Consider the following 24,096-nt stretch of genomic DNA (forward strand, 5'->3'; position numbering starts at 1 on the left):
GTGATGACTCAACATAAAAATAAATAGATAGCCCCTTCGCAGAGGGAAGCAATGATTTGCAAAGGTGCCAGAGCTCAAAATTTTAAAACAGAGATAAATGAAATTTTGAGAAATGCACCCTTCCTGTTTACTTCGCGACCATTAGTTATCGATATCTTCCATGCTAAACACATTAGAGGCGGTTCCCAAGCAATAAATGTAATGTTTACTCCCCCTCCACCAACAAACACATTCCACGGCTAGCCGAATCCACGGGTATCGTCCATACCAACAACAATCATGGGGGAGTTTTGTTTAATTATTTGCAATTTTTGAATTCGGGACTGGGAATCCCTATTACCGCCCCTCTCGTGCAAGGACGAGTGAATAAACACTCATTATGAGAATAACCCGCTTAGCATGGAAGATACTGACTACCTCCTGTCGCTTTATGAACAATCCAGGCACACAAAAACGAATGTTTATTTGAAGTTTTTTAGAGGTGTCACATGCAAATTTACTTAGAACGGCAGGGTAATACTGATGTCTACTACACAACCTTCTTCTTGTAGACGTTGTTGGGCCTCCAAGTGCAGAGGTTTGTAGGACAGTAGCAAATTTCCCTCAAGTGGATGACCTAAGGTTTATCAATCCGTGGGAGGCGTAGGATGAAGATGGTCTCTCTCAAGCAACCCTGTAACCAAATAACAAAGAGTCTCTTGTGTCCCCAACACACCCAATACAGTGGTAAATTGTATAGGTGCACTAGTTCGGCGAAGAGATGGTGATACAAGTGCAATATGGATGGTAGATATAGGTTTTTGTAATCTGAAAATATAAAAACAGCAAGGTAACAAGTGGTAAAAGTGAGTGTAACCGGTATTGCAATGCTAGGAAACAAGGCCTAGGGTTCATACTTTCACCAGTGCAAGTTCTCTCAACAATAATAACATAATTGGATCATATAACTATCCCTCAACATGCAACAAAGAGTCACTCCAAAGTCACTAATAGCGGAGAACAAACGAAGAGATTATGGTAGGGTACGAAACCACCTCAAAGTTATTCTTTCCAATCAATCCGATGGGCTATTCCTATAAGTGTCACAAACAGCCCTAGAGTTCGTACTAGAATAACACCTTAAGACACACATCAACCAAAACCCTAATGTCACCTCAAGTATCCGTGGGTATGATTATACGATATGCATCACACAATCTCAGATTCATCTATTCAACCAACACATAGAACCTCAAAGAGTGCCCCAAAGTTTCTACCGGAGAGTCAAGACGAAAACGTGGGCCAACCCCTATGCATAGGTTCATGGGCGGAACCCGCAAGTTGATCACCAAAACGTACATCAAGTGAATCAATAGAATAACCCATTGTCACCACGGTTATCCCACGCAAGACATACATCAAGTGTTCTCAAATCATTAAAGACTTAATGCGATTCTTCAAAGGGAAAACTCAATCCATTACAAGAGAGTAGAGGGGGAGAAACATCATAAGATCCAACTATAATAGCAAAGCTTGCGATACATCAAGATCGTATCACCTCAAGAACACGAGAGAGAGAGAGATCAAACACATAGCTACTGGTACATACCCTCAGCCCCGAGGGTGAACTACTCCCTCCTCGTCATGGAGAACGCCGGGATGATGAAGATGGCCACCGGTGAGGGTTCCCCCCCTCCGGCAGGGTGCCGGAACAGGGTCCCGATTGGTTTTTGGTGGCTACGGAGGCTTGTGGCGGCTGAACTCCAGATCTCTTCTGTTCCCCGATCATTTTAGGGTATATGGATATATATAGGCAGAAGAAGTACGTCAGGGGAGCCACGAGGGGCCCATGAGGATGGAGGGTGCGCCCAGGGGGGTGGGCGCGCCCCCCTGCCTCGTGCCTTCCTCATTGCTTTCTTGACGTGGACTCCGAGTCTCCCGGGTTGTTTTCTTTCCAAAAATAACTTCTCCAGAAGGTTTCATTCCGTTTCGACTCCGTTTGATATTCCTTTTCTTCGAAACACTGAAATAAGGGAAAAAACAGGAACTGGCACTGGGCTCTGGGTCAATAGGTTAGTCCCAAAAATAATATAAAAGTGCACAGTAAAGCCCATAAAACATCCAAGATGGATAATATAATAGCATGAATACTTCATAAATTATAGATACGTTGGAGACGTATCAAATACCGCATATAGGTAGATATATGGTGGACTCATCTAGAATAACTTGGGTTTTAGGATTTTGATGCACAAGAAGTACTCCCGCTTAGTACAGGCGAAGGCTGGCAAATAGGTTGAGAAGCGACCAGCTAGAGAGCGAAAACGGTCATGAACATGCATTATGCATAAGTAACATTGGATAGTAGCATGAGTAGGATATGAACACCATGAACATAAATATCATAGAGGCTATGTTGGTTTTGATTCAACTACATGCATGAACATGTGCTAAGTCAAGCCACTTGAAACATTCAGAGGAGGATACCATATCATCATACTACATCACAATCATTTTAACACAATGTTGACATCCAAGATAAATCATTATACACTCCTAGCTACTTAAGCATGGCATGAGAAACTATAATCTCTAATAGTCATTGCAAACATGTTTGATCATAATAGGCTGAATCATGGATACTAGGTTAAACATATTTACAAAAACAGAACAAGTTGAGTTCATACCCGTTTCTCTCTGCCACAGCCAGTTCATCAAATATCATCATTATTGCCTTTTACTTGCACGACCGAATGATATGAAAATAATAATAGTGCAAGACTGTCGTGGACTAAGCTGGAATATGCAAACATTTTATTCAAAAGGAGAAGACAAGGTAATTTGGGCTCTTTGTTAGATCAACAACAATACATATAAGAGCCACTCAACATTTTCATCGTGGTCTTCTCTTCGGTAAGACTCAATAAAAAGAAAGGAATTTCAGATAAACACATTGAAATATTTTTGGAGTTTTTAGTTTTTCTGAAAGAAAGCGAATTAAAGAGAAAAACAAAAATGAGAAAAACTATTTACACGGGAGAGCTCCCAACAAGCAAGAGAAGAACAAGGAAATCTTTTTGGGTTTTCTTTTTAATACTACAACTAACTAAACTAGAAAGAAAAACCAAAAAGAAGCAAGAAATATTTTTGGGTTTTCTCAAAGTTTTTTAAACACACAAGAAGAAAGCGAGAAAATGAATCTAGCATGGATAATACAATGAAAAAGTGTGGACACCGACAACTGGAATGAAATGTGTGAACATGAATATAGTGTCGGTGGAAATACGTACTCCCCCAAGCTTAGGCTTTTGGCCTAGCTTGGTAATCACCACTCATAGTAGCCATCCGGTCCCACGTTGAAGTGCTGGGGAGCGGGTACCTGAGCGTCCCATTCCTGAGGCTCCTCCTCTGCTACCGCCTGGGCGTTCCGGTAGGCAATGATGTCATCCAGCATGATCCTGTATCCACCCCTGGCAATAGAATCAAACAAAGCAGGTGCAGGAAACAGAATAATATCATGGGTATCCTCACTGAAAACCAGGTTATAAGGAATATGGAAAGTAGTGTTCTCGCCATCAATAAATTGATGAGCTGCCATAGCCTGGCGGTCTAAGTAAACCTTGGGCAAGCGATAATCATGTTGGCGTATCTGAACATTAAAGTGACTCACTAAACGAGTGGCATAAATACCGCCATGAATTTTACCCTTGGTCCTATTAAGGTGTAGACGACGTGCAATAATAGCTCCTAGGCTATAAGTGTTATCACTGTATAGCGCACGGCGTAAGACAGCGAAATCGGGGCACTAAGTGCACCAACCTTCTCTCTAGCAAGTAAACACTTCGCAATGAATAGAGCAAAATAATGCATAGAAGGAAACTGCAAGCTAGTGGCGGTGACACTCGATACCCCTGTCTCATCTCCCATTGACAGAGTACGATAAAAGTCCTCAAACTCTGGAGGCCCAGGCTCTCTTATTTCCCTGTCAGAAGGGATCAAGCATATATCACAAAATTCAGTAAGTGGTATCTGACGGGTTTCAGCATATAAATTAAACTGCACCTCAAGAGGGTTATTCCTACTCAGAAAATGGAAGCCTTGCACAAAGGAATTTGTAAGGAGATGGTATTGTTCACACTCAGCTGTGATGAAGTCGGTGAGACCAGCATTAGCAGCAAATTGTGTGAACTCTTGACGGATCCCGGCTCCATCCATGAAGGGGTTGTGCGGCCATTCGTACGGCCGCACTTCCACCATTCTCCGAGTATGGAGGTCACTATCTGATGATTCCCCAATGACTCCCTTGGAATTCTTCTTGGAAGCAAACTTCCTAAAGAAACTCATCTTATTCCTATGGATAAAATTCTGAAATTTTTAGTCCACAAAATTTTTGTCAACAAAACTTCACAAGATTGATAGCAACTACTCATAGAGATGCATAGAGGCCATATCAAGCATTCAAACTACTTAGAACTCTAAGAATTCAACATGCAAGCTCATCTACAGCAGCACCAAGAGTAGCTAATTATTCAAAATATAAACCACTAAAGCAAGAACTAATTGGACCAATGGAGGAGTCACATACCAAGCAGCAATCCCCCAAAACAGTTTCAAAAACAAAGCTTTGAGCAAAGAGATTGAAATCCGCGGGTTTGAGAGCAAGAACACAAGGGAGAGAGCAATGGTGATTTTTTCCAGAGGTAGGAGATGACATGGGCTAAAGAGATAAGTGAGGGGGCCCACGTGGGGACCACAACCCACTAGGGTGCCCCTGGGGCAGCTGGCGCGCCCAGTTGGGTTGTGCCCACCTAGTGCACCCCCTCTGATGTTATTTGCACTAAAAATTCAGAAATATTCAGAACAAAATCGTATTAAATTTTCAGGGCATTATGAGAACTTTTATTTTGGGTCATTTTTATTGCACTGAAAATCTAGAAAACAGGATAAACATGCCTTTTTATTTTATTTAACTAATAAAAACATAAAATAAAAGGTAAGGACATAAGGTAGTGCCTATTAAATTCATCAACTTCATACCTCTCAAAAATGATCCATTAATAAGGTTGATCAAGTCTTATTAATAACCACCTTCAATTAGCATGAAACCAAAGAACTTTAGTAAAACACTAAGTTACCTCAATGAGGATATGCATGTCCCCAACAATAAGTATATCATATTTCTTTTTAGCAGTAGGTAGAGGTAGTTGAAAACTTCCAATAGTGAGTGTCGGAGATCTTTCAATAACATTAATACCATTCACTTGGAATTGTTTCTTTGGAAAGTGCACCGTATGCTCATTACCATTGATATGAAAAGTGACCTTGCTTTTATTGCAATCAATAACAGCCCTTGCAGTATTCAAGAAGGGTCTACCAAGGATAATTGACATGTTGTCGTCCTTGGGCATCTCAAGTATAACAAAATTAGTTAAAATAGTAACATTTGCAACAACAACGGGCACGTCCTCACAAATATCGATAGGTATGGCAGTTGATTTGTCAGCCATTTGAAAAGATATTTTAGTAGGTGTGAGTTTATTCAAGTCAAGTCTTTTATATAAAGAGAAAGGTATAACACTAACACCAGCTCCTAAATCACATAAAGCAGTTTTAACATAGTTTCTTTTGATGGAGCAAGGTATAGTTGGTATTCCCGGATCTCCAAGTTTTTTAGGTACTCCATCCTTAAAAGAATAATTAGCAAGCATGTGGAGATTTCAGCTTCAGGTATTTTTCTCTTATTAGTGATGATGTCTTTCATAACTCCGCCTATGTTGTCTCAACATAGCCGGTCCCAAGCCCGAGTAAAGGAGGAGGGTTGTGATAGGCTTGGCGAGCCAACGTAAAAACTCAGCCACTCTTATGGAGATGAAACCCAAAAGATTTTCGTTGGGGCGTAACCCTCTCAGCGGCGCGCCACATCGGAACCCGGGTGTGGTGGAAAATGAGCAAGGGCCGGGCCGTCACCCCCCAGGTGGCGCGCCGTATCTTGATCCGGATACGGTGGCAAGTGAGCGAGGATCGGGTCGTCGCATCCTTAGTGGCGCGCTACATCGGCGCCCGGATGTAGTGGAAAATGAGCAAGGGTCTTCGCATTTGACTTCGACGAGTGCGAAGGGTAAGGAAGCTAGCCGAGCCTAGGAGGATTCGCTTAGGTAGCTGGAACATAGGATCTCTGACAGGGAAGCTTCGGGAGCTAGTTGATGCAGCGGTGAGGAGAGGTGTTGATATCCTTTGCGTCCAAGAAACCAAATGGAGAGGACAGAAGGCGAAGGAGGTGGAGGATACCGGCTTCAAGCTGTGGTACACGGGGACGGCTGCAAACAGAAATGGCGTAGGCATCTTGATCAACAAGAGCCTCAAGTATGGAGTGGTAGACGTCAAGAGACGTGGGGACCGGATTATCCTGGTCAAGCTGATAGTTGAGGACTTGGTTCTCAATGTTATCAGCGCATATGCCCCGCAAGTAGGCCACAATGAGAACACCAAGAGGGAGTTATGGGAAGTCCTGGAAGACATGGTTAGGAGTGTACCGATTGGTGAGAAGCTCTTCATAGGAGGAGACCTCAATGGCCACGTGGGTACATCTAAAATAGGTTTTGAAGGGGCGCATGGGGGCTTTGGCTATGGCATCAGGAATCAAGAAGGAGAAGATGTCTTAAGCTTTGCTCTAGCCTACAACATGATTGTAGCTAACACCCTCTTTAGAAAGAGAGAATCACATCTGGTGACTTTTAGTAGTGGCCAACACTCTAGCCAGATTGATTTCATCCTCTCGAGAAGAGAAGATAGGCGTGCGTGCCTAGACTGTAAGGTGATACCTGGAGAGAGTGTTGTACCCCAGCATAAGCTGGTGGTTGCTAACTTCCGCTTTCGGATTCGTGTCCAGCGGGATAAGCGTGCCAAAGTCGCTAGAACGAAGTGGTGGAAGCTCAAGGGGGAGGTAGCTCAGGCGTTCAAGGAGAGGGTCATTAAGGAGGGCCCTTGGGAGGAAGGAGGGGATGCGGACAATGTGTGGATGAAGATGGCGACTTGCATTCGTAAGGTGGCCTCGGAGGAGTTTGGAGTGTCCAGGGGAAGGAGAAGCGAAGATAAGGATACCTGGTGGTGGAATGATGATGTCCAGAAGGCGATTAAAGAGAAGAAAGATTGCTTCAGACGCCTATACCTGGATAGGAGTGCAGACAACATAGAGAAGTACAAGATGGCGAAGAAGGCTGCAAAGCGAGCTGTTGGTGAAGCAAGGGGTCGGGCATATGAGGACCTCTACCAACGGTTAGGCACGAAGGAAGGCGAAAGGGACATCTATAAGATGGCCAAGATCCGAGAGAGGAAGACGAGGGACATTGGCCAAGTCAAATGCATCAAGGACGGAGCAGGCCAACTCTTGGTGAAGGACGAGGAGATTAAGCATAGATGGCGGGAGTACTTCGACAAGCTGTTCAATGGGGAGAATGAGAGTTCTACCATTGAACTAGATGGCTCCTTTGATGAGACCAGCATGCGTTTTGTGCGGTGAATCCAGGAGTCTGAGGTCAAGGAGGCTTTAAAAAGGATGAAAGGAGGCAAGGCGATGGGCCCTGATTGTATCCCCATTGAGGTGTGGAAAGGTCTCGGGGACATAGCGATAGTATGGCTAACCAAGCTTTTCAACCTCATTTTTCGGGCAAACAAGATGCCAGAAGAATGGAGACGGAGTATATTAGTACCAATCTTCAAGAACAAGGGGGATGTTTAGAGTTGTACTAATTACCGTGGAATTAAGCTGATGAGCCATACAATGAAGCTATGGGAGAGAGTCATTGAGCACCGCTTAAGAAGAATGACAAGCATGACCAAAAATCAGTTTGGTTTCATGCCTGGGAGGTCGACCATGGAAGCCATTTTCTGGTATGACAACTTATGGAGAGATATAGGGAGCAAAAGAAGGACTTGCATATGGTGTTCATTGACTTGGAGAAGGCCTATGATAAGATACCACGGAATGTCATGTGGTGGGCCTTGGAGAAACACAAAGTCCCAGCAAAGTACATTACCCTCATCAAGGACATGTACGATAATGTTGTGACAAGTGTTCGAACAAGTGATGTCAACACTGACGACTTCCCGATTAAGATAGGACTGCATCAGGGATCAGCTTTGAGCCCTTATCTTTTTGCATTGGTGATGGATGAGGTCACAAGGGATATACAAGGAGATATCCCATGGTGTATGCTCTTTGCGGATGATGTGGTGCTAGTTGACGATAGTCGGACAGGGGTAAATAGGAAGTTAGAGTTATGGAGACAAACCTTGGAATCGAAAGGGTTTAGGCTTAGTAGAACTAAAACCGAGTACATGATGTGCGGTTTCAGTACTACTAGGTGTGAGGAGGAGGAGGTTAGCCTTGATGGCCAGGTGGTTCCCCAGAAGGACACCTTTCGGTATTTGGGGTCAATGCTGCAGGGGGATGGGGGTATTGATGAAGATGTGAACCATCGAATCAAAGCCGGATGGATGAAATGGCGCCAAGCTTCTGGCATTCTCTGTGACAAGAGAGTGCCACAAAAGCTAAAAGGCAAGTTCTACAGGACGGCGGTTCGACCCGCAATGTTGTATGGCGCTGAGTGTTGGCCAACTAAAAGGCGACATGTTCAACAATTAGGTGTGGCGGAGATGCGTATGTTGAGATGGATGTGTGGCCACGCGAGGAAGGATCGAGTCAGGAATGATGATATACGAGATAGAGTTGGGGTAGCACCAATTGAAGAGAAGCTTGTCCAACATCGTCTGAGATGGTTTGGGCATATTCAACGCAGGCCTCCAGAAGCTCCAGTGCATAGCGGACGGCTAAAGCATGCGGAGAATGTCAAGAGAGGGCGGGGTAGACCGAATTTGACATGGGAGGAGTCCGTTAAGAGAGACCTGAAGGATTGGAGTATCACCAAAGAGCTAGCTATGGACAGGGGTGCGTGGAAGCTTGCTATCCATGTGCCAGAGCCATGAGTTGGTTGCGAGATCTTATGGGTTTCACCTCTAGCCTACCCCAACTTGTTTGGGACTAAAGGCTTTGTTGTTGTTGTAGTGATGATGTCTTTCATGTATTTTGCATACGGGGCCATCTTTAAGATATCAGTCAAGCGAGTACGCAAAAAGTCTGTCCTGAGCATTTCAACAAAGCGTTCAAATTCTTCATCATCCTTTTTCTTAGTTGATTTAGGTGGAAAGGGCATGAGTTTTTGAACCCATGGTTCTCTTTCTTTACCATGTTTTCTAGCCACAAAGTCTCTTTTATCATATCTTTTATTTTTAGGTTGTGGTTTATCAAGATCAACAGCTGGTTTTATCTCAACATCATTATCTGGTTCTTTATCATTGTTTGGTTGAGTGTCTTCATGAACATCATCATTATCTTTTTCATTATCACCAGATGAATGTTCATTACCAGTTTGAGTTTCAGCATCAGAGATAGAAACATCATTACTATCTTCAGGAGGTTTTCCTACTTCAGGTTCACTAGAGGTATGCAAAGTCCTATCATTTTTTTCTTTTTCTTTTTCTTTTTCTTTTTAGACGGACTAGGTGCATCAGTGTTTATTCTTTGAGAGTCTTGTTCACTTCTTTTAGGGTGACCCTTAGGATAAAGTGGCTCCAGAGTCATTCTACCTCCTCTAGTTACTACTCTAATAGCATGGTCATTGATATTACTGTTCATTTCATCAAGCAATTATCTTTGAGATTTAACAACTTGTTCTAACTGAGTATGAACCATAGAGGCATGTTTTCGTACACCTCTAACATCATTAGAGATTCTAAATAAAAATTCACTCAGACGAGCAATCATATCAGAGTTGTATTTGAATTGTTTCATAACATTTTCATTGAAGTGATATTGCTTTCTAATGCAATTGTCAAACTCATAAAGGCATTGACTAGGATGCATATTATAAGGGTTGTCCCTGTCATCAAATTTCATTAAGGAGTTTACCTCTACCACCTTGGGTGGTGGTGCATCAAGTCCATGTATTTCTTCAATAGGAGGTAAATTTTTAACATCCTCTACTTTAATACCTTTCTCCTTCATAGATTTCTTTGCCTCTTGCATATCTTCCAGACTGAGATATAAAATACCCCTCTTATTTGGAGTGGGTTTATGCGGTGGTTCAGGAAGAGTCCAATCATCATAATTTTTCAATATGTTATTCAATAATTCCTCAGCTTGTTCAACAGTTCATTCCCTGAAAACACAGCTAGCACAACTATCTAGGAAGTCCCTAGAAGAATCGGTTAGTCAATTATAGAAGATATCAAGTATTTCATTTTTCTTAAGAGGATGATCAGGCAAAGCATTAAGCAATTGGAGAAGCCTCCCCCAAGCTTGTGGGATACTCTCTTCTTCAATTTGCACAAAATTAAATATTTCCTGTAAGGCACCTTGTTTCTTATGAGCAGGAAAATATTTCTCAGAGAAGTAATAAATCATATCCCGGGGACTACGCATACAACCAGGAGCAAGAGTATTATACCATATCTTAGCATCACCCTTTAATGAGAATGGACATAATTTGAGAATATAATAGTAGCGAATTTTATCCTCAAGAGCAAAAAGGGTGGCTATATCATTTAATTTAGTAAGGTGTGCCACAACAGTTTTAGTTTCATAGCCATGGAAAGGATCAGATTCAACCAAAGGAATTAACTCTGGGTCGACAGAGAGTTCATAATCTTTATCATCAACAAAGATAGGTGAAGTAGCAAACTTAGGATCACATTTCATTCTAGCATTCAAAGATTTCTCTTCCAGTTTGCATAATAATTTCTTATGATCATCTCTATCATTGCAAGCAAGAAAATCTCCAGTTGTCTCCTCATCCATAACATAACCTTCCGGTATCTTAAGCAATTCATATCTAGGAGAGCTAGGTCTAATAGGTGTTTCAAGATTTTCAGTTTCAAGCACTTCATCAGTTTCAATAATTTCATCAGTTTCAGTAATTTTATTCTCTTTAGCTCTAGCAATTTGTTCATCAAAATCACCTAGTCGCACCCCATCATCAAGCAAGGTACTAGCATCATCATGATTAGCATTCATAGAGGTAGCATCATCAATAACTTGTGACATATCAGGATTAATAGCATGTGGTGGTGTTGCAAGTCTACTCAAAACAGAAGGTGAATCAAGTGCAGAGTGTGATGGCAGTTCCTTACCTCCCCTTGTCCTAGAGGGAACGATCTTGGTATTTGTATCCTTCAAATTCTTCATAGTGATAAATAGATAATAATCCCAAGTGACTCAACAATTATAGCTATGCTCCCCGGCAACGGCGCCAGAAAAAGGTCTTGATAACCCACAAGTATAGGGGATCACAATAGTTTTCGAGGGTAGAGTATTCAACCAAATCTATTGATTCGACACAAGGGGAGCCAAAGAATATTTGGAAGTTTTAGCAGCTGAGTTGTCAATTCAACCACCTGGAGATTAATTATCTGCATCAATATGATCAATAGCACAGTTATAATAATTTTGATAGCAGTGATGATAGTAACAGTAACGCTAACAGTGATAGCAATGATTTTGTAGCAAGCGTAACAGTAGCAACAACTGTAGTAACTTAGCAGAAACAATATGTGGAAAATTCTTAGGCATTGGATCGGTGAATTCGTTGGATGATATTCATCATATAACAGTCATAACCTAGGGCGATACAAAACTAGCTCCAGTTCATAAATATAATGTAGGCATGTATTCCGTAAATAGTCATACGTGCTTATGGAAAGAACTTGCATGGCATCTTTTGTCCTACCCTCCCGTGGTAGCGGGGTCCATAAGGAAACTAAGGGATATTAAGTCCTCCTTTTAATAGAGAACCGGAACAAAGCATTAACATGTAGTGAATACATGAACTCCTCAAACTACGATCATCACTGGAAAGTATCCCGAATACTGTCACTCCGGGGTTTACAGATCATAACACATAATAGGTGACTATAACTTGCAAGATTGGATCTAGAACATAGATATAATGGTGATAGCATAAACAGTTCAGATCTGAAATCATGGCACCCGGGCCCAAAGTGACAAGCATTAAGCATGGCAAAGTCATAACAACATCAATCTTAGAACATAATGGATACTAGGGATCAAGCCCTAACAAAACTAACTCGATTACATGATGAATCTCATCCAACTCCTCACCGACCAGCGAGCCTACGACGAAATTACTCACTCCCGGTGAGGAGCATCATGAAATTGGCGATGGAGAAGGGTTGGTGATGACGAAGATCGAAGATCCCCCTCTCCGGAGCCCCAAACGGACTCCAGATCTAGCCTCCCGATGAAGAACAGGAGGTGGCGCCGGCTCCGTCTCGTGAAACACGATAATTCTTCCTCCCTGGTTTTTTTCTCCAAAAATAGGATTTTATAGCGTCGGAGATAGGGTCAGTGGGGCCACCAGGTGGGCACAACCAACCTGGGCGCACCACGAGGGGGGGCGCCCTGGTGGGTTGTGCTCCCCAGGGACCCCCCTCCGGTGGTTCTTGGCTCTAGTGTTTTTCTTTTATTGTATAAAAATTCTCCAAAAAGTTTTGTTCCATTCCGAGAACTTTTATTTTTACACAAAACAACACCATGGTAGTTCTGTCTAGTCCGGGTTAGTTTCATTCAAATCATGCAATTTTGTAATCATGCAAATTACAAACACAAACCAGCCCCCCTCCCGCGAGCGCCCGGGGAGGGACCCTAGCCGTCGGCCAAGGGCCTCTCCTTCCCCTTCTCCCCTTCTCGTCGCGGCCACGCGCGAGCTGACGGGCATAGCCCGGCCAGCATCGATGGCGGTGGGGCGTTTATCCTTCCCCTGCTCGGTTCCTGGTGGCGAAGGCTGTCGGAGTCGGGCGGTGGCGCGACGCGGGCACGGGGCGTGGCGGCGCGGTGGCAGTAGCTGGCGGCGGAGGCGCGGGCTGCCGGCGGCCATGTGAAGGGGTTGTGGGCGTCAGGGGCGGCGCGCGGCTCCTCGTCATGGTCCAGGTGGATCGGATCTGGTGCGAGGGCTTGCGGCTCTGCTTCCGGCGGCGGTTGGGCTTGGGTCTGGCGCGCGTGGAGGCAGGGTCTGGGCCTTCTCTGCCCGGCTCCCCTGGTGGTGGCGACCTTGCTGTCCGCCGGCCAGGTCCGGCCAGGCCTTGTCTGGACTTGTCGCCGGCAGGGGCGCGAGCTGTGTTCGGCAGGTGCTGGCGACCACTACTGCGTGTTTGCGGTAGTTGTTCTCAGCGATGGTGGTTGCTTGGCCTTCGACCCTCTCCTCGTCGTCCGAGCATTACTTTGGTCGAAGGGTTGGTCTCTCCTAGTGGCGGTTCATCTCTCGTCTCGCGCCCGGTGCAGCAGGATCGAGCTCGTCTCGCGCCCGGCAGCAGGACCGGCTCGTCTCGCGCCCGGCGGCAGGACCATGCTCGTCTCGCGCCCGGCGGCAGGACCGAACTCGTCTCGCGCCCGGTGCTGCAGGACGGATCAATGGAGGCTAGTTTTGACTGGCCTATTGGGTCTCGGCGCTGGGAGCTGCCCAGGGGTGCGAAATGCGGGGCCTTTCCACTCGTCTCTTTGGTTGGGGTAGCGGCGGGTCTCGAGTGAGGTGGTGTCAAGGTCTTGGATGCCGGGGCGGTGGCCCTGGTGGTGGTAGCGCGGTGCTCTTGGGCAGAGCCCGTGGCTCGGTGCTGCCTGGTGACCATGGCCGCGCGGGCGGCGTGGTTGCCGGGGTGTGGCGTTTGGAGGCGGTGAGCATTGGCCGTGGTGAAAACCTGCTCTATCTTCGGACGGACCGGCGGCGGCAAAGCTCGTTCCCTTCTTGAAGGCGTCACCGTGGCTCTCATCGCCCGTCGTATTGCTCCAGGGGAAACTCTGATCCTCGGTCGGGCGATGGCGACGCTCCGGTGTCGTAACCTTCTTGAAGGTGCCGCCTTGGAGCCCATGGTGAGTCGTATGCGGCTTCATCTCTTCGCGATGGCATGTTCACGGTTGAAGTCCCTTGTTGCTCTTGTAGTGCTAGGGTTGGTGTTGCTGCGCTCAGCGCCTATGTATCCTGCCTTGGATGTGTGCATGTGTTGTGGAGGCGTGCGTTCGTACCGGGATGTTGTGAATCATTGCTTTATATATAATAAAGCGGGGCGAAAGCCTTTTTCGGCAACAAGAGTAAAAGCATTAGGAAAAGTAGATACAACGGAGACGTATCAGCGGCGCGCGCGGCTTGCCTCTCCCGGGTCTCCATGGCGTAGTAGGTGATCTTGCTTCGAACCATGGCGAAGTGCCGGAGTGTGGGCGGAGCGTTGAACCGGGGGCAGAGCGCCGAAGCGGGAGAGAAGGAGGTGGATGGGCTCGGACTGGCGGCGCGAAGAGGGGAGAGGTGGATGGGTTAGAGTTGCGGACGCCGAGCGCCTTAAATAGCCGGATTTGGTCTTGGGCGGCGACGGATGCTGCGTCCGTCGGACCGCCGGGTTTTCGGGCGTTTCCGCGTGGGACCCTGCCGTCAGACCGACATGGTGGGCGTGCCCGGACGACCCATATCCGCCCCATATTGGATAGGGGTGCCGGTCAGCTCGAGTGTTTGAGGTCTGTTTAAGAAGTTCGTCTGGGTCAAAAAGTGGCCGGACACTGACCGGACGGCCCGACCGGACGTATAAGACGGATTTGAGAGGTCCGGCTGTAGAGGCTCTAACACGCCTCGACACAGCAGATCAGTCGACACTGACACAAAGCAACGCCCTTCAAATTGTTGGGTTAACCTTCTCAAAACGGCAACGCTTAGCTCAACCCACCTGGTGAACACTGAACACGCTGCACTTAGAAAACTGCGGGAAAATACTCCAAGAAAAAGAAAAGGAGAGCCAGCATGCCGTCCCACTGACATATGGGCCCACGCGCTCCTACCAGTACATGCAGAAGGACTGTCTGATGGGCCCCGGGAGACCCACCAATCAGCCCCGCCCACGGCCCGGCCCCGCCCACCCCCACCCGACGCGGCCCCGGCCGGCCGATGGCAACACGCCAGTTCCACCCACGGCCACTGCCGCGTGGGACCGGGGCGGCCCTGCCCCACATGGCAGGGCTGAGGGGAGCCCGTCGCGGCCGAAAGAGCCCCGGACGAAAAATACCAAACGCACGCGAGGCCACACGCACCCCGACCCGTTCGTCCATCCCACCCCCGCCCCCGCCTCCCCCTCCCTCCTCGCCGCCGCCCCGCCGGCGTCGCGGGCCGCCGCCGCCGATGGCCAAGACCCGGAGGCCGCCCGCCCGCCCCCGCCGCCGCCCCCCGCCCCCGCGGAGACCCCGTCCCCGCAGCGGAAGCGCAAGAAGAAGGGCCGCCCGTCGCTCCTCGACCTCCAGCGCCGCAGCCTCCGCCTGCAGGCGCAGAGCCCCGAGGCCGCGTCCCCGCCGCCCCCCGCCCGCCGCGGCCCCGACCCCTCCGACGACGACGAGGACGCGGGGGGCGCCAGCACCGGGCGGCGCCGCCAGAAGCGGCTCAAGAACGTCCTCTCCGGCTCCGGCGAGGTCGGCCCCCCTCCCCCCTCCCTCCCTCGCGCCGAAATTCCGAGCCCCCCCGAGGTTTTGCGGGCGCCCGGGCGGGGTTTTGGCCCCGCGGGACACGCGGCGATGCCGGCCCGTGGTGGTTGGATCTGCGATTTTTTTCTCCGGGGCGCGGGGCCGGCCTCCCCCGCGGTACGGTACGGCGGGGGAGAGAATCTGGCGGGACGAGAGAGGGCGAGGGATCAGTGCGCGCCACTGCGTGCGGGAGTGGCAGCCGCGGATTTTTCGAGCTTCCCGGAGAGAAGACGTTGGCTTTTTTTGGGCGGGCCTGGATTTGTTTTTGTTCCCCCTGGGGGTCTGCGTCTAGCTTAGGGGATCTCCACCTCGTCAGCGCTTTAATCCTTTCCTTTGGCGGCAAACAGTACGCGGATCTGACAAGTTTTTGACGGATTTGACTGCCTTTTCCTCGTATTTTTGTTGTTGTTGTTGTTGTTAACGGGTCGCGGCCAAGCAGCCACTGTCCGAGCGGCGGCAAAAGTCGTCGCCTCTCTGGGCGGCGCGCACGCAGAGCCAAGGATTTATTGCTGGCGAATGCAAAATTTTACAGCCATGTTGACGCAAGCTTGCGATTTCATTCATGGCTGACTGACTGAACTTCTTTTGCTGCTGCTGATGCTGCAGGAGGAGGAGGGAGCTGCGGTGGAGGAGAAGAAGGATGCGGCGAAAGCGACGGGGAAAGGTGAGGTCTTGGAGGGAACCAAGCATCAGCCTTGAGGTGGTTAAAGAATTTGAATTTTTCTCTCCCTGCGGCTAACGTTTGCTCGCCTCTCGCTGCTGCTGCTGCTTGTGGGAGCAGGGGCCGCTGCGTCGTCGGGTGGCGGGCCCACGGGGACGCCCCTCCCGGACAAAAAGTTGCTGCTCTTCATCCTCGACAGGCTCCAGAAGTGAGTGCCCTGGCCCCATCATCCTTCATCCTCCTCTGCTTCTCCTCTCCTCCTCCAATGTTCTTCAGCTATTCGCGTCTGTTTTCTTACGCTGCCTTGCCTTGCACTGCTTCTCCCAGGAAGGACACCTATGGAGTTTACTCGGACCCCGTCGACCCGGAGGAGGTGAGCAAGCGGTTTAGCTCTCATGACCAGCTGTGTTCTTCTGATGTTGTTGTGCTGATGCTGACAGTACGGCTGTTTTGTGTGGCTGCAGCTTCCGGATTACCATGAGCTCATCGAGCATCCCATGGACTTCTCAACCATCCGCGAGAAGCTTTTGAGCGACAAGTATACCATCTTGGAGCAGTTCGAGGTATGCTGCCTGTTTTTGCCGTTACTGATTCTATGTCCGATGTTTTTTTGTGCTACCGGGCTCGTTCTGATCCAGTGGCAAAACAGATGTTGGCTGATGGCCGCTGTTCTGTAATGCCTTATTTTCGAGGTCACTTAATAGGTTACCGTGCTTATTGTTTTGTACTCCCTCTGTCCCATAATATAAGAGCGTTTTTGACACTAGTGTAGTGTAAACGCTCTTATATTGTGGGACGGAGGGACTACAATCGTAGGCCTTTTCAGCCTAGTTCTGTTTTTTCCTTCTATTCCGTCTGTTACTGATTCTATATGTCTGATGTTTGTTTCTGTCACTGGGCTCTGTTCTGATCCAGTGGCAAAACAGATGTTGGTTTCTGCCCTCTGTTATATACTGCCTTTTATTCTGGGTCACTTCATAGATTAGACTGTTGGCCTGATTTTTTATTTGCATAATCGAAGGCCATCATCCTAGTTCTGTTTTCCCTTCTATTCTGTCTGTTGTTTGTAATGTACTGATTCAACTCTTAACTGGTGTTGTTTGCTTGTGCTCTCGGCATTTTGGGTTTGTAAAGATGCATTCTGATATGTTCACATTAATTGAGGCGGTCGTCTGCATGTGGCTTCTGCATGCATCTTAATTCCCATCGTGGGCCGAAATAGGGATCTTTTTGTATGAATTATTGTCCTCTTTGGGAGATACTCCTTTGATTGGCATTTAGAGATTTTCATTGTTGCTGTATATGATGTCTACTGGAACTGTTGAGGGAGAAAAAAATCCATTCAGCCTTTTCAAGGTTTACTCCTACCACAGCTCTGCTGTTGTACTTATTAATTAACTCCGCATCTTATGCTCTGAAGTGCTATGCCAGTGTGCTGTAAATGATCACCTAACACAGTCCAACCTCCACTTTATTCTTGCCAGCTAACATAGGATAGGATAGATCACTAGAGGGTGAACTTTCATGGGGAAGTCTGTCCAGATTTATGCAGAGATAATCCTGTAATTGATGTAGATATCTCCTTCTCTGAGATATAGTTGATGCACTGGGCAGTGCTTTTTACAAGTTTTAGTGCATTTATGCTGAACCTTGTATTTTGGAAATTGATATGTTCCATTAAACCAGCAACAATGATGACAATTTTCCGGTATATATATGTTGCAATTGTATGTGAGATTCATTACTGTCTTAAGGGATGATGCAAATCATAATGGAATAATACTCTGCTTCTGTAGCATGGATCTGTTTTGATATCGATGTTTTTCTGTGCAGAATGATGTATTTCTACTTACATCCAATGCCATGTCCTACAATTCAGAAGACACAGTATACTATCGCCAGGTATATATATATGATTTAGTGCATATGCTGCTCGTATTAAAGATGTTTCAATCTATCCTGGCACATGTACTGCTGTATTATCTGGACGGTTACTTGGTAGTTCTTTTCTTAGGAAATAGGAATATGTAGGATGTGTTTGGTTGGTCCTTCCATTTTTCTGGCAACCCCTAAGAATTTGGTGGATGGCCAAGTTTGGCACACCAATGGCCTTTTGACCATTTTTGCGCCAATTGGAACCAAAACCTTTGCGGATTTTTGGCTAGCTAATTTGTTTTCCAATTGGTACGTATCATAATTTTTGTATGATCAGCGCGGTTCTTTGGGAACTTATGTGTTAAGTGTGTAACTTGACCTTCTGCTGTTAGTTTGTATACCAACAGGACATCAAGTTTACTATTTTTCACAGCATATTTCCTCCAAAAGGACACTTTAGTTTTGAAAATATTGTGCATTCACAAACGCAAAATGGAACTGGTACATTTTCAGAATAGTCGCTTCTGTTCTTTTGCTTCTTACACTATTTTGTTGTGTATGTAAAGTTGCGGTCTTCTTCTTAGCTTTACTTAAAATGTTCGCATCTCCATAGGCACGGTCTATTGAAGCTCTTGCCAGAAAGGATTTTGAGAACTTGAGGCAAGCTAGTGATAGTGAAGAAGAACAACCGAAGACAGCACCTAGAAGAGGCAGGCCACCAAAAAATGCAAAGAAAACAGTTGAGAAGGTTGAGGGCGATGGTTCACCAGATTTATCCAATGTAAAAGGAAACAGATCTGTAGACAACACTGAGACAAGAAAAAGATGGACTAGTGAGAGAACTCGAAATAATATTACCATGAGAGATTCATCCATTCTTCACCACAGCACGTTCGGTTCTTTTAGTGGTAAAAAAACAGAGAAAACTGGTGTTTACTCAGGTTTGTTTTTCCTAGTGTTTATTTCTCATGTTTTCTTTGCAGTGCTGTACTCGTGGAGCATAAATAAACATGGCTAATGCTGCTTTCATCGTGTAGGGTCTTCGAAGTATGGAAAGAAGACTACTATTTTAGATGATGATCGGCGGAGTACATATGATCAGCAATACTCAAATTATAGTCCTCTTTTTTCTGCCCTCGATTGTGAGCGGAAACAACTAATTCCAGTAAGCACATTCTGACCAGTTTAAATTGAACCTTTAACTCTTGATTTATAAAATGAAACCTTTTCCAACTTAGCTGTTAAGGTGAATATCTGCAGCTACTATTTTACATTTATTTCGGATTAAATTGACTTGGAGTTGGAATAATTTTTTTTACATGCTAATCAATAATTTTATACTGATTTTTTTTTCATAATGGAAACAGATTGGGCTTCAGCAGCAACATGCATATGCCAGGAGCTTGGCACGGTTTGCGGCAAAGCTCGGACCAATTGGATGGGATATAGCAGCGAAAGGAATCAGACGTGTATTACCACCCGGGACAAAGTTTGGCCCAGGATGGGTTGTAGATGGCGAGCCACCTCAAAACTCGCAGTGTCCGCGAGTTCCTGAAGTTACCGACCCGTCCGCAAAGTCCAGTATTCCATCATGCGGTATACCACCCAAAAGCGATGATCTACGTCGGAGTTCTGAGCTATCTTCAGATGGGGATGCTGCCGCAGGTGAAGAGTATCTGACTAAAAACCAGCCAGTGGCGTCTACATCAGCAGGCTTTGAAAGGAGCTCTACACCTGCCAGTAAAATACCCACGTATGAAAATGGAGCTACCATGACAGGTGATGGTGTGGGTAATACTCGACCAACGCCTCCGTTACAGCAGCAGAGTACCAGTCAAGAAGTCCCCTCTAATATCAACGGAATGACTGCTGCGCCGAACACCATGGGTCAGTATGCTGGACAAGGTTTATTTGAGCAAATGACGCATGCCCAAGTGCTCGGGATGTTTTCTGGAGTCAATGGCAGAGCCAACGGCTTTCGCCATGGTCACCAACTGACGGAGGAGAGTGTTAAAACAGTGCAGAATGGAGTAATTGGAAAGGCAGCTACCACCACCAGCCCCTTGCAAGAAGCAGATCATGATCCAAAGGGTTCATATCCACAAGACGAGAACAGGTCCGCATCTCCAAGCTTGAATGCTGCCGGTTCCCCGCCTAGGGGGAAAGCGGCAGCGAACCCGAAGCAACCAGACTTGGTGTTACAGCTGTGAGCGCCGTAGCAGCCATTGACATACATAGTTAGTATCTGCCACCCCTGATGGAAACGAGATGGATCGGAAATTCAGAATCCTGCTTCTCCAGGGCCGATCGATCATCCAGCTCCGGATCCGCTGATAGTACACCCGAGAGGTGCCCAAGAGCTTGGAAGGATAACCAAAGACTTAACCAACCGATGGAGAATAAAATGAGGGTCGTGGGAATTGAACCCTAGCGAGCGGGCGAATGAAGTTGTTGTAAAAGGGTAGGTAGTGTACAGATTCTGATCCTATTGGAGACGACGATAATGTTCCAGCGCTCGCTCGCCTGGTAGCATCAACCGAATCGAATGTGTAACATTATTTATAGTAGAGAAGTTAGCATACAAGCAAGCAAGCAAAGCGGGAAGAGGGCAAAGGTGAATAGTCGTGCCGTTTCCTCCGTTCCATCTTGACCTGAGCAGCGGCCTGTGGCATGATCATGTTCTAGTAGTAGTAAGAATCCAATCTCCTGACCTGGTTATGTCTTATGTGGTGGTAGTGGTAATGATTTGTTGAAGTTGAATATATTTCCTGCTGTGGAATCTTGTTGGTATATGCTGAAGAAATTGGATGAATGGATGGATGGATGTTGTTTTCGTCCTTTTGGGGATGTGCTTGGGTGTATTTGCTCCTTTTTCAAAAAGTTGAATAATTTTCACTCACCCAAGGAAAACTTTGAAAGAAAACTCCACATGTTTGCTTGCAGATTTTCCAAGTTGGTGGAAATCGCTAACAGCTTGCAGATCCCAAGCAATTTTCCAGAACGTTCAAAAGCCATTCAGATTATGTTTTTTTTTCTTCACCCGGATAGCAAATTGATGAATTGTTTTCACAAAATGTTTCTTCACATGGATCACTGGGATATTTGCACACCAGCAAAGACATTTTTCCTGAAACCTTTAAAGTTTGTTCTTTTTGTGCTTCAGCAGCCCTTTTAACCGTGGCGGACACTGACAGGGTGTGGGGAAAGTTATGGGGAGCATCCGGCAGCCTCCACCTCGCCTCGTCGCATTCGCGTTGTGGCCATGCCGCTGAAGGCGAAGAGCAAAGTAGGCTTCAAGGGCGTGCGGCTGCAGCCCTCCGGCCGGTACGGCGTGGAGTTCCAACACGCCGGCCATTGGTACTAGCTGGAGCCCTCCGCCTCGCCGCCCGCGCCTACAACATCGCGGTGTGGCGGATCGGTCTGCCGCTGGATAGGCTCAACTTCCCGGAGATTGAGTCGTTGGAGGCAGCAGAGCTCATCGGGCCGAAGGTGACCATTGTGACCCTCCGGACGAAGCCGAACACCAACAACGTCGCCGAGGAGAGCGACGCGGAGATGAATTTCCTTTTCTCAAAAGAAAAGAGTTGCCCCGGAAAAGAGAGTAGAGGAGGAATCCCTACCGTCACTATCTCGCTGTGTGTGCATGTGTCGGACCGAGCGGAAGGAAATATGCGTTCTCGGTCGGTACGAAATTTGTGTTGCGAGGATCTGACACGGCGGGCTACCAAGACCCACATCGAGGTAGGGCCAACTCCAAGGAACGACCCCAAATTATCCGGCAGCTTCTGTTCGGGGCGAAACGGACACAAATCGCGAGCCAACGCGTGCCCTCAAACGGAAGGGCGTCTGTTTGTTGTCCGTCGCCGACTCATTCTCGGCCCAAATTTGGGCCGCATATGCGTTGAAATGGACAACACGCCGACGCGCGCCCATGTCATCTCCTGACCGCTCGTCCATCTTTTCCCAAAAACCTCTCGCCCTCCCGCTCCATGGACGGCGCCCCAAAGCAACCCGCCGTCGTCCAGACGCAACCTCTGCCCGTCCCACGGAAAAGAAGAAGAGGAAGCCGAGGTCGGAGCTCACACTGGCGGAGCTTGGCCGAGAATTGGCCAAGAGGAGACCCCGGAGGTCCGTTCAAGCGGAGAAGGAAGCCGTTGCCGAGTTCGCCCTCGAGGCCGCCACCGCCCAACACAAGGATGCCATTGAGGACCAGGAGGCCATTGTCGCCAAGGCCATGCAGCCAGCGACCACGCACACCCTCGTCATGCTAGGGTTGTGCTGACCCATGTCGCCCCTTATTTCCGCCACCGCCATGGCTACGACGAGCACATGCACGTTCGGCCGTTCACCCACCACAGGGCCGGTTGCCGAGCTCCTCCATAACACCACAGACAACCGGTGTTCATCCGGCGCGTGCGCATTCTCCCTCCCCGCTTCTCGACGTCGCCGGACAAAAGCGTGATCGCGCCGGCCACACCCTCCCCCGCGACCGTCATCGACCTCAATGGCATGCCTGGGTCAGGCGGCGCCGGCAATTTGAAACCGGGGATGCAAAGGAAGCAACTGCAGGCGATTCCTACGGCCAGCTTTCCTGAAATGCGCAACATGTTCGATGGAACGCCTAACCCGACGCCGGCGCAAGACATGGAGAACGTCATCTACGAGGGCCGTGGCCAAGCCTTCCAACCCGAGGATCAACGCCAAGGCTACGGATCCCGACGAGACTCAAGGCCAAGACGACATGAACTACGGAGGCCGCGAGACATGCTATGGCCTTTTCCTGAAGGCTAGCATTTGTGCCAGGCGCTGGCTTTGTTGCCGGCGTGATCATTTTGTAGGCTGGCATGTGTGCCGGCCGCTGGCTTTGTTGCCGGCGTGATCATTTTGTAGGCCGACATGTGTGCCGGCCGCTGGCTTTGTTGCCGATGTGATACTATGAGGTTCTTCATTTTGTAGGTTAGCATTTGTGCCGGCCGCTGGCAAGCACTATGGCCGCGTAAATTTCAGGTTTGGTTTCCTTTGCAAAAGTTTCATATGGCCGGACGAAATGCGTTCGCCGGTTAGGCGCACGACCAGCGCAAATGTAGAAAGGGCCGGACGCCGCGCCTTGCTCCGGACAAAATGGAAGTCCATTTAGAATCGTGCGTCAGAGACAGCCAAGGTTGACCTTTTAACCGCGGCATACCGTGGGAAATGCTGCCAAACCTATGTGTCCGTCCGTAGAAAGTGGATACTTACAAGGTAGTACTCCATCCGTTTTTATTTATTCTGCATATTAGAGTTGATTAAAGTCAAATTTCATAAAGTTATATCAAGTTTATAGAAAAAATACAAACATTTACTATAACAAATGTATATGCTGTGAAAGTACATTCAATAATAAATCTAATGGTATTCATTTGTTATTGTATATGTTAATATTTTTATCTATAAATTTTGTCAAAATTTACAAAGCTTGATTTTGAGTAAAACTAATACGCGGACTGAATAAAAACGGAGGGAGTAGATCAGGGGTGGCAACGGGTGGCGTGACGTGATGCTCAGTCAGAAGACAATCCCCAAAGGGAAGGAGGGAATCCGATCCCTACATCCCGGTAATTGATTTGAGCTTCACCATCTCGGTTTGCCCGCGTGGACACCACGCCCGACTTCATCGCTCACAACCAGATGGCCACTCCATTACCTTTTTATATGGTCACACCGAGACTGGTCGTTCCTGCTCTCTTCCCCGCTCTCCGATTCGATGTAACATCCCAAAATTCTAAATTTTGGAATGTTATATTAAATAGATAGATTTGATTGTTTGTTTGATTGTTGTGTGATTGATTGACTGAAAGTGAGTGAATTCAAAAATTTTGAAAGTTAAATGAGAGGGAATAAAAGGACTTTCCCAAACTTTCATTTTGCATTTGGGATCTCCGTGAATTCAAATTCTTTTCAAATATAAAACCCTAGAAAGAAGATGACATGACTTCTTCCATTTAAATAAATGAAAAGGGTTTTGAAAGCATTTAAA

General features: G+C 47.2%; 1 protein-coding gene across 1 annotated transcript; it reads left to right on the forward strand.

Annotated features, from left to right (window-relative positions):
- Nucleotides 1-15,193: 15,193 nt before the first annotated feature.
- On the forward strand, nt 15,194-20,917 carry LOC123097111 (bromodomain-containing protein DDB_G0270170; the record flags this gene model as incomplete). The annotated part of the gene is made up of 9 exons (XM_044518869.1): nt 15,194-15,493; nt 16,151-16,208; nt 16,326-16,413; nt 16,533-16,578; nt 16,670-16,768; nt 18,039-18,107; nt 18,694-19,021; nt 19,118-19,245; nt 19,448-20,917. Coding segments are annotated over 9 exons (1,959 nt in total), but the record flags the coding sequence as incomplete, so codon positions are not given.
- Between the last annotated feature and the right edge of the window lie 3,179 nt (nt 20,918-24,096).

The sequence above is a fragment of the Triticum aestivum genome, chromosome 4D (assembly GCF_018294505.1).
Source record: "Triticum aestivum cultivar Chinese Spring chromosome 4D, IWGSC CS RefSeq v2.1, whole genome shotgun sequence".
Classification (NCBI taxonomy): Eukaryota; Viridiplantae; Streptophyta; class Magnoliopsida; order Poales; family Poaceae; genus Triticum; species Triticum aestivum.